This window comes from Panthera pardus, unplaced genomic scaffold, assembly GCF_024362965.1.
Source record: "Panthera pardus isolate Hobbes unplaced genomic scaffold, ASM2436296v1 HiC_scaffold_5, whole genome shotgun sequence".
NCBI classification, from domain to species: domain Eukaryota; kingdom Metazoa; phylum Chordata; class Mammalia; order Carnivora; family Felidae; genus Panthera; species Panthera pardus.
Window position 1 is genome coordinate 17,766,187 of NW_026526980.1, and position 13,808 is coordinate 17,779,994.

The 13,808-nt window shown below is 52.5% G+C and overlaps 1 protein-coding gene across 5 annotated transcripts in view; it reads right to left on the bottom strand.

Annotated features, from left to right (window-relative positions):
* GSG1L (GSG1 like) overlaps positions 1–13,808 on the bottom strand; it is a 208,295-nt gene that overhangs the window by 36,423 nt on the left and 158,064 nt on the right. For all 5 annotated transcript variants that reach the window (XM_053894386.1, XM_019431914.2, XM_053894385.1 and 2 more), the window contains one exon: positions 3,476–3,587. In XM_053894386.1, coding sequence (XP_053750361.1) covers positions 3,476–3,587 — 112 coding nt within the window. The remainder of the gene's footprint in view (positions 1–3,475; positions 3,588–13,808) is intronic.

Below are 13,808 nucleotides of genomic sequence, written 5' to 3' on the forward strand. Positions count from 1 at the left end.
AGCCCCAGATGACTCCAGCCCTGGCCGGCATCCCACCGAAGCGTCATGGAAGACGCCGAGCAAGGAATACCCAGCTAAACCCAGTCAACCCGTTAAGCCATAAGAGACAATAACACATTTTTATTTTAAGCCACTACATTTTAGGGTGATGTGTTGTAAATCCACAGAAAACTGACAGACTGCTTGCCAAGAGACTCGGGCCATCTCCCCATTTTACAGCTGAGGATACTGAGGCACGGGGAGGCAGAGGGACCTGGTGCGAGTCCACGGCTGGTGAGGGTCAAAGTGGGGATATGCTCCCAAGTTGTCTGAGCCCAGAGGCCACCCTTCAACCACCCCTCCGCAGTGCCTGCCCCCAGCGGCCCAGCAGTGTATGTCGGCAAGGTGTGAACGAGGCCGTCTGACTCTCAACCGTGGACCCTTCCCCTTCCTGGGCACGTGTACCTCCCAGAAGCCGGTGCCCAACATCAGCTGGGCATCTCTGATCCCCGACCTCCCAAGTCTCCGCGGCCTGTCTCGCTCTGCTGGGCGGGGAGGCAGAGGCTGGCGCTGTCTGGCCTCAAAGCTGCTCTCCTGCCTGGTGCCTGGGGCGGGGATGGGGGAGGCGCTGGGGCCAGAATTTTGACAAACGGCCTCACACATATTAAACAAGAGAAATGACACAATGACGCTGCACAGCCCTGGCGAGGCCCCAAAAGCAAGGGATGAAAAATGGGGCTGATCCATCTTGCAGGCCTTGGTGACAAGAAGAAATGGATCAGCCCTAATAGGGACCGCACGTTGGGCCCCGGCCTTAAATAAGTCAGATGAGAATGAGGCCAGCCCCAAGGGAACAGGAACAGGGCAGGAGGCCTGGCTTCCCGGGAAGGAAAGCTTCCCATGGCCGACACCGGCAGGGGTCGGAGAGTGCCAGGGCGGAGAGCCAGGGGCTTCTAGAATCCTATTGCTACTTAAGGCTGTGGGACTCCGGGTACGTGACCCAACCTTTCTGAGCAACACGGGGGGGGGGGGGGGGGTTGTGTGTGTTAAATTTCATATGGAAATCGGTAACATCAGAAGGGCTGGTGTTTGAGAGCACTTCCCGTGTCAAACAGCGTGCCACGCACATCCACAAAAAGTGTCTACGTATCACCCCGTTCTCGCAGAGGCAGAATACAGAGGTTAGGAGTGTGGGCTCTGAGGCCACACTGCCCGGGTTCAGATCCCAGCCCTGCCGCTCAGCGGCCAGAGAGAGCTTGGGCGGGTTACTTAGGTTGCCTGTGCCTCAGTTTCCTCTCCACAAAACTTCCACCGCACCGCGCCGTTGCGATGGTGACATACCAGGCCTCGATACGTGGCACAGGTGGTCACACACGTGCTCACACCCAAGAATGTTCATTCCTTTCCTTTGCCCCCTTCTCTAGCTCAGGTGACCACCGACCAAGGTCAAGAGCTCAGGCGACAGCTGCTAGGAGGAGGGAAGTGTAGGGCAACAGGGGGCACCAGAGCCTTAGCTGGTTTCCCCGCGAGCCTTCCACTTAACAGGGATCAACGATGGTGTTGGGAGGGTCAAGGTCCCTTTAAGACACGTGCCTTTGCAAAGCAGAAACCAAACAGAGGGTGGGAAGGGGTGAAATTAGCAAGAGTCCCCAGTGGTCTGGAAGGGGGTCCTTCTTACTTGAAGCTCTACTCCTACTCCTACTCCATTCTGAGGATCCTCCAAAGTCTCTGTACCTCCTGTCCCCTCTGCCCAGCACATTGTCTTATTCCCTTCTCCACATTTTGCCCGATCACATTCTCCCCAGAGGACCCTCCCTGCCCGAAGCTGGGTCAGCAACCCCTCCTCTGTGCTCCCACAGCAGTCTGTGAGCCACCCCCATATCCATATTACAGCTTGTTTCCTTGTCTCATTCACCTGTCACCACGCTGTCTTCACCACCGCTGTACCCCCAGCACTTAGGAGAGCGGCTGTCCCCGAGTAAGCAATCGGTAAATGCATGTAAAGTGACTGAGTGGATAAGTGGTTCCCGGCCACCAGAGGCAGGCCTGCATACCTCGTGTAATGGACAACTGAGGTCGTTGTCTTTCCTCCTTCTGATAACCCCGCCTCACCCCTAATTTTCCACTGGGGAGGCTCCTCCTCCTGTCTCTGTCCAAGGGATTGGGTGGGGCCAATCCCGCCGCCTGGACCTTGTGACTCAGGCCAGACCAATCAGGGTCGAAATCATTGGTCACGGGATGGGCACACGACTTAAGCTAATCCAATGACAGCCATAACCAGGATTTTGGCGGGAAATATGGGAAAGAAGCCTCATCTCTCTGCTGGTATTGCTACGTTTGTAAAATGGAAGCCTAGAGCTGGGCATGGTGACCATCTTTGCTTAGGGAAGGCTGCTTGTGAATGAAGACAAGACAAAGGACAAAGGGAAGAGAGACAGGCAAGGGGGCGGGGAGAGCTCCTGATAAATCACCTGAGCACCTGGACCCAGCTGTGCCTGGGGCAGATGCTCACCCAGCACCCATCCCGGTCATTCACCACCGGAGAATTTTGGGCTCATTCCTCGCCCGAGAGGTAAGCGGGGGCAAGCGGAGCCAATACGCTCCTGGCCCTCCCTCAGCGGTGGTGATGATTCGGGAGAGAGAAGATGACCCGTGGCCCCTGATGGGCCCATCAGGGGGAGACCGGGGACTTCGATCAACGTTGGGGAAAGAGGAACCCTCCCTTCCCCCGTATGTGAAGGAAGAAGCACCAGGAGGGAGCTTTCTCACCACCAGGAGGAAAGCCCACCCAGGGACAGGGTTAAATTCGCAGAGGGTCACGACGGATTTTTCCGTCGTGACCCGAGGCCCCCCAGCTGACCCAACTGGACTTCTGGGTCACCGGAACTAACACACACCCCTTGTTTACTTGGCTCGGGAGTCTACTGATTCTGTCTTGCTCTTGCATACAAAACTTATCAGACCTCCCAGGCCCCCCACCCCCGCCGCCCCCAACTCGTCAGCTTCCACCTCCACCTTCCAGAACAGCCTGTGTGGCAGGGGTCGGAAGCTTTACTCTGTAAAGGGCCGGGCGGTGGACATTTTAGGCTTCGTGGGCCACTGAGTGTCGCCTGCAACCGCCCAGCTCTGCCATTGTAGCGTGAAAGCAGCCACAAGACAACGCGTGAATAATGACAGTGGCTCTGTCCCAATAAAACTTTATTTATGGACACTGAAATTTAACGTGCACATTATTTCCACACATCACAAGATGTTATTCTTCTTTTGATTGATTTCAAGCATCTGAATATGTAAAAACCTTCCTTAAGTTGAGGGCTGCATAAAAGCAGGTAGTGGATGGGCCATAGTTTGCCAACCCCAGAGCTAGAGTCTCAAAGTCCCTGTGCACTCTGGGTTACCTTTGCCTTCTTCTGCCCTTCCTCCCTCGCCTGGGCCGAGCTGCCGAAGGCCCAGCATGCGTGGGGGCTCTGGTGTCTGAAGGTCAAAGGCCACTTACCAGAAGGACCATCCGTAGTCCCAGGAGTGGGGTCTCCAGTCTTCAGGGCCGAGGCTCACGGTGACCTGGAACACCTGTGTGTACATCATGTGGGCGACCATTCCCAGGAGGCCTGTGGGGGGAGCAGAACAAGAGGTCAGGAAGCAAGGTGGAGCTCTGTCCACCTTTGTCCTGTGGGCCTGTCAGTGCTGGGGGACTGGCACGGAAGGGGAAGGGCCGTTGGTAGGACCAGAGCGGGGAAGCCAGAGGGTGGTGTTTTCTAAGCCAGCCAAGGAGCTTGAGTCTGAGCAAAAAGGTACAGGGAAGGCGTGGAGAAATTAAACAAAGGAGACACAGGGTCAAATCTGCACAGATGGGCAGACTTTTTCTTTGTCTTTTTTTTAAGTTTACTTATTTATTGTGAGAGACAGAGACATCATGAGTGGGGGGCGGGCAGAGAGAGAGAGAGAGGGAGAGAGAGAATCCCAAGCTGTTGTCTGGGAGCCTGACTCGGGGCTTGAACTCACGAAACCGTGAGATCGTGACCTGAGCCGGAACTAAGAGTCAGATGCTTAACCGCCTGAGCCACCCGGGAGCCCCGAACCTTTTCCGGTAAGTACCAGGTAAGTAGATATTTCAGGCTCTGTGGTCCACGTAGTCTCTGTTGTAACTACTTCTCTACTGTCGTAGCACAAAAGAGTCAGAGACAATAAACGTATGAATGGATGAGTATGGCTGTGTACCAATAAAACTTTACAAAAACAGGCACCGAGCCAGATTTTAACCCGTGGGCTATAGTTTGCTGATTCCTGCGTTAGGAGGTCATTTGGGAGAAGCAGCCTAGAGGGTATTTTTCAAACTGCAGGTGCTGATTCGCTAGATTAGTGGGTCATGAAATCACCTTCAATGATTGCCACTGTTGACTGCCACATTAAAAAAAAAAAAGAAGAAGAAGAATGGAACAGAATGGAACGGAATAGAAATATCTGATACGTCAAACGTAGCAGGAATGAATATTGTTTTGGAGAACTTTTCAGTTCTATGCATGTGTACATGGGCACAGTGACTGAAACATGAAATGTTTTTCTGCGGCTCATGGTCAAAAATCTTTGAGCCCACTGGCTGGAAGAACTTGGATTCCAGCGGATCTGAGTGGGAATCCTCTTCCACCACGTTTTCATCACGTAGCACGGGGCAAAGCCTCACTCTCTGAGCTTCAAGTCCTTGAATCCGAAGACGAGGATTGTGACACGTAAGGCAAAGAGTAAGTGAAGTGAGGCAAGGCAGCCTCAAGTCTGTGCTCAGTGGCATGTAATCATTATAGTCACCAGGATTATTATAAATCTGGGGACCTTTCTCTGTGTGGACTGTGGCATCTGGAGCCCTTAGGAACCTAACCTTAAGATAGAGTGATACCGGGGCGCCTGGGTGGCTCGGTCGGTTAAGCGTCCGACTTCGGCTCAGGTCATGATCTCACGGTCCGTGAGTTCGAGCCCCGCATCGGGTTCTGTGCTGACAGCTCAGAGCCTGGAGCCTGCTTCGGATTCTGTGTCTCCCTCTCTCTCTGACCCTCCCCCGTTCATGCTCTGTCTCTCTCTGTCTCAAAAATAAATAAACATTAAAAAAAAATTAAAAAAAAAAGATAGAGTGATACACTATTAATGAGAAGGGGAGGGGTAGATAACAAGAAGAAAGGAAAACACCCATGTTTGTGCACCTGCTATGTGCCAAGCACTCTGTATGATTACTTCTTAATTTTCATAACAACCCTCTGAAGTATCATGAAGTACCTTGATCAGGACTATGTACCGTTGTTCAGGTTGCCCACTGCACATCTCCATAGGGCCCCATTCCCAATACAGTCTATGTTGAAGCAGAGTTGAAGCAGAACCATGCCTACAAGGCCGTATGTGGTAGCCCTGAATATGATTATTCCATTCCACAGGGGAGAAAATAGAAGCCCGGAGTGGGAAAGTCTGTCCAAGGTCACAGAGGGAGTCAATGGCATAGTTGTGACTGGTGCCCATATCCAAATGCCCTCAACTCCAAGGCTCTCCACCCTCTCCCCTCTTCTTGAAGAGGAGGCCAGAGAAAAGATGGAGATAAGGAGTGGAGAGATGGAGGTTCAGCAAAGGCAGAAGAGGGAGTGGGGTTCTGTGTCCTGGAACCCAGGGTGGGGAATGGAGGGAGGAAGCCATCCTGTGTTCCCACAGGGTGAAGATAAATGGTTAACAACTGATTCTCCAGAGGCAAAAGAAAAGCCCTGATTTGTAGCGTCTGTCAGGTTCCACGGTGCAACTACGGCCAATGCCAAGCGACCAATGTGAGGTCACGGAAGGCAGAGCAGAGGAGAGGTGTGCCCAGTTGGCACCAGTAGGCTCCAGCACACCTCGTGCCTGACGCCAGTCACTGGACCCCAGGCCCAAAGGAGACCAAGGACTCTGTGGTTGTCTGCGTCTCTGAGCCTGGGTCAGCCCCTCATAGACACTTCTCGCTATTCTCTGACTGCAGATTAGAGCTGGTGGGGAGCCCTTGAGTCAGGAAATCCCAGGGAGGAAATCCAGGCACCACGACAGGTGCTGAGGCCTCCTCAGGAGCCTCCTAAAAGTCCATCCTCCCCCAGGCTGTCTCTGCCAGGCCCGAGTACATCCTAGACCACATCCTCAGTTGTGCCCTGGCAGGTGGCGCAGAACTGACCTGGGCTATCCCACCCATTCAACAGCACCCTCTCTGGTCCTCTCTGCCTTGGCCCAGTCTGTTGAAAGGAGGCGAACGGTGAGCCATATGGATATCTTCTTTTTCGTCACTTGACACAATTCTGGGTGAACTTGCCAAGACGTACGTAACTGATATAGCTTATTCTTCGGAGCCAACGCATACAATTCCTTAATAACGAAGGAATAACGAAGGAATTGTTTTATCTACCCAATCAATGGATGGTACTAGGTCTTGTCCCGTTTTCGGCTCTACAAGAAATACTGCGATGAACACCTTTCTACAAATCTTTTTGGGGATGCAAGCAAGTACTCCAGATGGAATAATAAGAGTTGCTGGGTCATAAAGTATATGCATTTTAAATTTGAGTCAATGTCAGAAAATTGCTCTCCTGTATGGTAGCCCCATCATGTGTTTCTGCCAGCTGTCTAGGGGTACTTACCTAAACTTTCACCAACACTGGAGATTCCAAAACATGAAAAACTGCCCATCGCATGATGCAGAATGACACCTCAACATTGTTGTAAATTTTATATTTCCCTCATACTAGTGAGCTTGGGCGTGTTTCACACGTTTATTGACCATGCCTATCTCTGTCTATATAGCGCCTGTCTGTATCCTTTGTCAATTTTTTCTTTAAAAAAAAGTATTTTCTCTTATCAGTTGGTAGGAATTCTTTATGTATTCTAGATACTAATCCTGTCTGTCACGTAGACTACCCAAGAGTTTACTGCTCTGTCTTTTCCCATGTACCAAACACCTTTTTGTTTTTTTAAATTAATAGACTTTACTTTTTAGAGCAGGTTTAGGGTCACAGAAAAAGTGAGGGGAAATTATGGAGAGTTCCCATGTGTCCCCAGTCACCACCGCCACAATCTCCCGTATGATTAACATCTTGCATTCGTGTGGTACATTTGTTATAATTGATGAGCCAATACTGATCCATTATTATTAACTAAATCCTGAGTTTACATTAGGGTTCACTCTTTGTGTTGCACATTCTATGGGCTTTGATAAATGTATACTGACAGGTAACCACCATTACTGTGCCGAATCGTTTCATAGCCTTAAGAATCCCCTGTGGTCCACCTTTTTATCCCTCCCTCCCTGCCTCCCTGAACCCCTGGCAAACACTGATCTGTTTATAGTGTCCACAGGCTTGCCTTTTCCAGAATGTCATATAGTTGGAATCACATAATACATAGCCTTCTCAGGCTGGCTTCTCTCACTTAGCAATATGCACTTAAGGTCCCTCTCTGTCTCTTCATGGCTTTTTAGTGCTGAATAATGTTCCATCGTCTGGACCCATCACAGGCCATTTACCTGTGGTCCAGTTATCTGTGGAAGGACATCTCAGTTGCTTCCAAGTTTTGGCAATTGTGAATAAAGCTGCTTTTGTCAAACACTTTGATATCTGATATAGTCAAATTTACCAGGCTTTTCCTTTGCAGTTTTCACATGCTGTGTCTATCTTTTTGGAAAAGGAACACCTGTAAATGCATTGTCCTATATTTTTATATTAATTCACCTAGAATTTATCTTGGTGAATGGTGTGAGTTAAGGATGTAAGTTAAGTGTTTTCAATGAGTAGCTGATTGTCTTGAATCCTTATAGAATGACCTGTCCTTTCCCCCACTGATTTCATTTTTATTTTATTTATTTTAATTTTTTTTAATTATTACGTTTCTTTATTTTTGAGAGGCAGAGAGAGACAGAGCATGAGTGGGGGAGGGGTAGAGAGGGAGACACAGAATCGGAAGCAGGTTCCAGGCTCTGAGCCGTCAGCCCAGAGCTCAACTCAGGGCTCGAACCCACGAACTGTGAGATCACGACCTGAGCCAAAGTCGTGAGCCACCCAGGTGCCCCTGATTTTATTTTTATTTTATTCATTTATCTTGAGAGAAAGAGACAGCACGAGCAGGGAAGGGGCAGAGAGAGACAGAGAGAGAGAATCCCAAGCAGGCTCCACATTGTCAGCACAGAACCCGATGTGGGGGACAATCTCATGAACCATAAGATAATGACCTGAGCCGAAATCCAACTGAGCCACCCAGGCGCCCCTTCCCCGCTGATTTTAAATGACACTTGACATTCCAAGCCCCACCTGTACATGAGTGTTTCCTGATGTCACTCTGTTCTACTGGTGTGCCTCTGTTCTTGTGTCAATGCCACACTCTTTTACCCCTTATAAGTCACAGTAGAGTCTGTTATCTGGGAGGACAGCCTACCCCCCGCTCACTTCCCAGTGCTCGTTCCCCCTAGAACTGCTGCCTTACCCAGGAACCTTGCGCCTTTAGTGGGGTCCTGACCCCTTCCCTAGCCCCAACCAGTCCCTTTCTGGGTTTGTGGGGGTGGGGGGGTGGGGGGGAGGGCTCACTCTCCAAACCCTCAGCTGTTCTAACTTCTTGAGTTTCTTCTGCACTATGCCAGTCCAGATGCTCTCCGAGTTATGTGGCCTCTGCGTGTCTTGTTTTCTCATCTATAAAATGGGGACATCAGTAGACACAGGTAATCCCAATGAGCATCTACTAATGAAGGAAAGCGTTCATGAGAACAACCACTCCTTCTATTAGGGCAGTGGGGACATGACGAAAACACCTAGCGAGACCCAGAAGCCAGACCCAGCCTGTTGGCAGAACAATTTTCTAAACTGTTAGTTTGGAAAAGCAGTGATTTCTCAATCGGATTCCATTTACTCCCAAATATGAAAGGCCTTGCTTTAAGAAAAGTCAATAAATGAAAATTATTTCCTCATTCAAAGAATTCAAAGATAGGCTGGTGAGTTTCTCTGACTGCCTTTTGAAGAGTCTCCTTTAAACATCTGATCCTCGCCTGTGTTTCTGGAAGCGTGTCTGTTCTGCACAGGGAGGTCCGTGGTAGCGTCTGTCACACAAACTCTCCGCAGAAGGAATTGTTTCCAACTCCTGCGAATTAGAAAGTGACTTTCTGCAGTTACCACACCTCCTGAAATTGGCATGAAGGAGGCTTTCCTGCTCTGCGACTGCTGCTTCCTGGCGGCCGCACACCAGGAAGCGAAGGGCCGTAAATCTCATTTTCCAACTCCTGACACCGTAAGTGGGGGCCCCGACCCACATGGTGAGGCAGGCGTGGCTCCTTCCAGCCCCTGGGGGACACAGGAGGGCACTGGGGGCGAGGCTGACTGCGGGGTCAGAGCTGACCCCAGAGCGGGCAGGGCTGCCGTGACCCCCGCCCTGGCCTCCGCTGCTCACACTGAGGAAGGGAAAAGTCTGCTTTTAAGTCCAGAGGGGCTGGCGTGGGCCCAGAGGGAAGAGACAATGTCGGGAGGGTCAGGACGTTAGGCCCAGGGTAAAGCCACAGTGAAACAAAATGAGCACCAGCTATGTGACCTTGGGTAGGTGACCTCCCGTTTCTGTGCCTCAGTTTCCTCAACATAACACAGGGATAACAATAGCACCTACCTCATGGACTCATATGAGTATCCAGTGGCTTATATTCGTAAAGCATCTAGAACAGTGCTTGCATGCAGGAGGTCCTACAGTGGTGTTTCTTGAATGAATGAATGAATGAATGAATGAATGCTTGAGGCTCACTATATGGGCCCTCTAGACTCTACACTCGTCCAGGAACCCGGTTTGTGGCCCCCAGCACTCGGTAATATGTGTTGAATGAATAGATGACCACGGATGTCAAGGTGCGTGGGGGAGGGGCACTAGGCTGCCTGGTGGGAAGTCCTGGGTCTGGGATGTGGGAATGAACGAGGGCAGGGCCAGATTTTGGCAACTTTGGAGAGCGAGTTGTCTACAGGAGCTAAGATGCGAGTCATCATTCATTTATTTATTATTCATTAATTCAATCAGTCAATGAATATTTATTGAATGCTTTTCATATGCCAGGCATTGTTCTAGCGCGTGGGGACCAGTGACACAGACAGACCGATGCCTTGCCCTTGAGGCCCAGACAACGAGCACGTAGGTTAACGAGAACACATCAGGTAGTGAAAAGTGCCACGATGCATTATAAAATAGGACAATGTGACGGGAGAGATCCCAGGGGCTGCTCAGACTGGGTGGTCAGGGAAGCCCTCTCTGGGGAGGTGACGTTTAAGCAAAGGCTTGAATGGGAGCTGGAGGCAGCCACAGGGAGGTCTGGGGAAGAGCACTCCAGTCAGAGGGAGAGGCCTGGTAAAGGCTGAAGGCAGGATCCTGACCTGGTGGGGTGGGGGGAGGGAGAAGAGGCTCCTGCAGAGGGGGACGGACAAGGTGTTTCGAGACCGGCCAGGAGGGCGGGCGGTGGCCAGGATCTGCCGGGCCACAGTGATGAGCCCGGCTTTTATTCTAAGCGTGACCGAAGCCAGCAGAAGGCCAAAGCAGGGGCCCAATTTATGTTTACAGCACATTCCGGTTACTGGGTAAGGAGAGAGGATGCAGGAGGGGTGGGGAAGAGGGTCCCCCGGCTGGGAGGCCTGAGGCTTGGCCCAGAGTTGCTGGCAGCTCCGGGGCAGGTATGCAGCTGCAGCCACCGAGACGTGCTGAGGGACTGGACGTGGGGCCGAGGGGACCTGGAGCCTAGGATGACCTCCGGAGTCTCGGTTTGGGCAACTGGGCAGACGGTGGTGCCGCCCACTAAGGCAAAGAAGATAAAGGAAGGAAGATGTTAGGTTGGGTAGGCTCCAACGTGGGCCACATTAGCTGGAAATGCCTATCTTATATGCAAACAGAGATAGCAAGCAAGTAGCTGGGCGTGCAAGTTTGGGATTCGGGGAACAGTCCGAGCTGGGGATTAAATGCATGAGGCATTGGCAGAGAGAGAGAAATGACCTGCAGAGACGTCGTAGGAAAAGCAGGCCCCGGACAGAGCCGATGCCGGGGCCGAAGGCGATAGGAGGGAGCCAACAGCAGAGGAAAGCAGAGTGGCTTCACCAGGGCCGGGTGAAGCACCCAAGTCAAGAAGGAGGGAGCAGCCGGTGAGGTCAAAGATGAAGACAGACAAGTGACCATTGTATTTACCACCATGCAGGCCACTGGGGACAGGTGATCGGCGACAACAGGCTGATAAGAGGAGAGAAAGCAGCGAAATAGTCCCAGAGAAGGCAGAAGCGGGGGATAAAGGGGTGATGGTGGGGCTCAGGGAGGGCTGCTGAAGAGGGGAGATTGAGAGTGCTCCCGCGCTCACCCCAGGGGCGATCAGGTAGACAGGGGGACACTGGCAATCAGAGGAACCCCAGGGCGACTGCGGAAGCTGGGCAGAGGGAAGGTAGCAAGCCGCTACGCAGGACAAAGGGGCTGGAGGCAACTCTCCTCCTTCCTTTCCACCCAGCCGGGCAAGGCCACCAGCTGAGCGCGAGCCAGAGGGTGAAACAGTCTTTTCCGGGAGTGGGGGTGGAAGCGCACGTGGCCCGGGGCAGGGCTGTGTGCGTGCAGGACCTGTGCTCAGGAGCCTAAACCGAGACCAGGCCGCAGGGCAGCAGACGCCGGCGCTGACACAGGACACGCGGGAGCACCGAGCCACGACGCGTCCCCGCAGCAGGGGCTGTGGTGGACCCTGGCCCAGGTGACCCCTCCTGCGGACACCGTCTCTGGTCCGGAGATGCCGCCTGGATCAGCATACGGAGCACTGATGGCCAGCTGGACTCCAGGACGCGTCTGGCATTTGACCTGGCTCCCTTTTGCGGGATTTGCACACGGGGCGCTAACGGCATGCTCCGTTTATTTGCGGTATCAGGGAAGCGGCCGATTGACTCATTTATAATGGAGTTTATTATTGAAGATGCTACGTTATTACTCGGAACGCTCAGAGAGCATTCGCGGCTAAATAAATACTCTTGTGTCCCCGGGCGCTGATCTGGATTTGCCAACATGCCACGCATGTCATGTCGGGATGGGACACAGAGGGGCTGGTGGGGACCTGGAGGAAGCTGAAACCCGATGACAAAGGGCAGGATGGCGGCAAAGGGGACACCCCTGCTGGGGTGGCCTGACTTTCAGTTGATTAGTCACTGAGCACATATTGAGTACCTGCTGTGTGCCGGGCTCTCCTCCAGCTGTGGGGGATACACTGGGAGCCAGTGAAACAGCATCCCTCCCAGTGCTCTGGAGGGATGGGAGAAGCGGACAAGCTGGGGACGGGCATGTGCCAGGGCAGCCAAGGGGGAAGGCCAGGGGTGGGAAGCCCGGCTGGGCTCCCCGAGGAAGGTCAGAACAGAATGTCTCCCAGAGGAGGTGATTTCCAAGCTGAGAGTTAATAGCTCGGAGGGAGCAAGAAGGCGGGCCGGGCAGCGGGACCGGGACCGCAGGCAGAGCCCCCGGGCAAAGTGGCTTGGTGGGCTGTAAGGGCCTGAGGCAGGGCACGTGGGTGGGGGAGCTGCTGCTACAGGAATAAACAAGACACTGAAAAGTTCTAGAACCGTCGTAGGGAGTTTGGGCTTGGTCCTGAGGGCAAGTGGGCAGGGATCACGTAACTGTAAGCAAGAAGGCAAGAATCAGACAAGAATCAGACGTGCTTCTGTAAGATCCCTCTGGCTGGTGTGTAGAGAACGAGAGGGTGGGAGGGAGTCGGGAGAGGCCACAGCGGCGCCCCAAGCGACAAGGACCAAGGACGTGGCCCGGCCAAGGCTGCTGAGGTCAGGAGGCGGGCCGGCAGGTCACCAGGGTGGGTGGAACTTTGCTGAGATGGTTGAATTCCCAGTCAACCCGCAGGCACTGAGGAGCCCTGCCTCAGGAATGGGGAGAGACTGGGGGTAACTGGTGGGGCTGACCCAATTAACAACAGCTCTGGAAAGAAAACTTTGACATTCTAAAGGCTGGTATTTCATGACCACCATCCGTGGGGCGGCAGACAGGAAAATAAATCTCTTATCTGTACATTTCTAAAATATCCAGTTGTTTGGACAGAGACCAAAGGCTGATTCTGACTGTCCCTTGTGCCCTTTGACCTGGGAGGGACCACATACAGCGCGTCCTCGTGCACGGAAAACCGTGGCCAAGAAGCCGAGCTGAGGCTATGTTTAAAGCTTGCCCAGAACTATTTTTAAAGAACAGGCTATTTTTAGACACTCTCCCGAGAACCCGAAGCCTCTCTTGGTAGCATATTTCAGGGTTTAAAAAGTTCCTCCTTACACATAACCTAAATCTTTCCAGCTCCAATTTAAGCTAATTTCTCGCTCTGCCCTCGAGGACAAGGGGCCGAACCGGTTGGCTTCTTCTCAAGGGGAACCTTTGGGAGCTTGGCAATTACCGAGTCGCCCCTCAACCTTGTCTGCCCGGTACTAGATCATTGCCATTGCTCTGCCCTTCCTGCAAAGGTCTCCTTTCAGACCACTTGAGTCATTAGCATCACTGCTTGTTTGGATTCTGCTCACTCTTCTATTTGCCTTTTAAAGTGAAGTGGCCCAAATCAGAAGTGGCATTTAATAGGGGGCCTTCCCATTTTAAAAACTAGGTTTACTGAACCACCACTGGCCTCGTCTACCCCAGTCACCTCCATCAAGCCCCGAGGCAATGAGCGGGCTCAGACCCTCCCCAACACCCCCGTCCCCACCCCCGCAGGTGGGGGTGGGGGTCTAGAAGGGTACTTGAGGCCATGACCCTAGTTCCTGGTGAGTCTTGGGGTAGCCCAGGGCAATCTGGTGCTGGGATGGCTTTTGATATTAAAAATCACA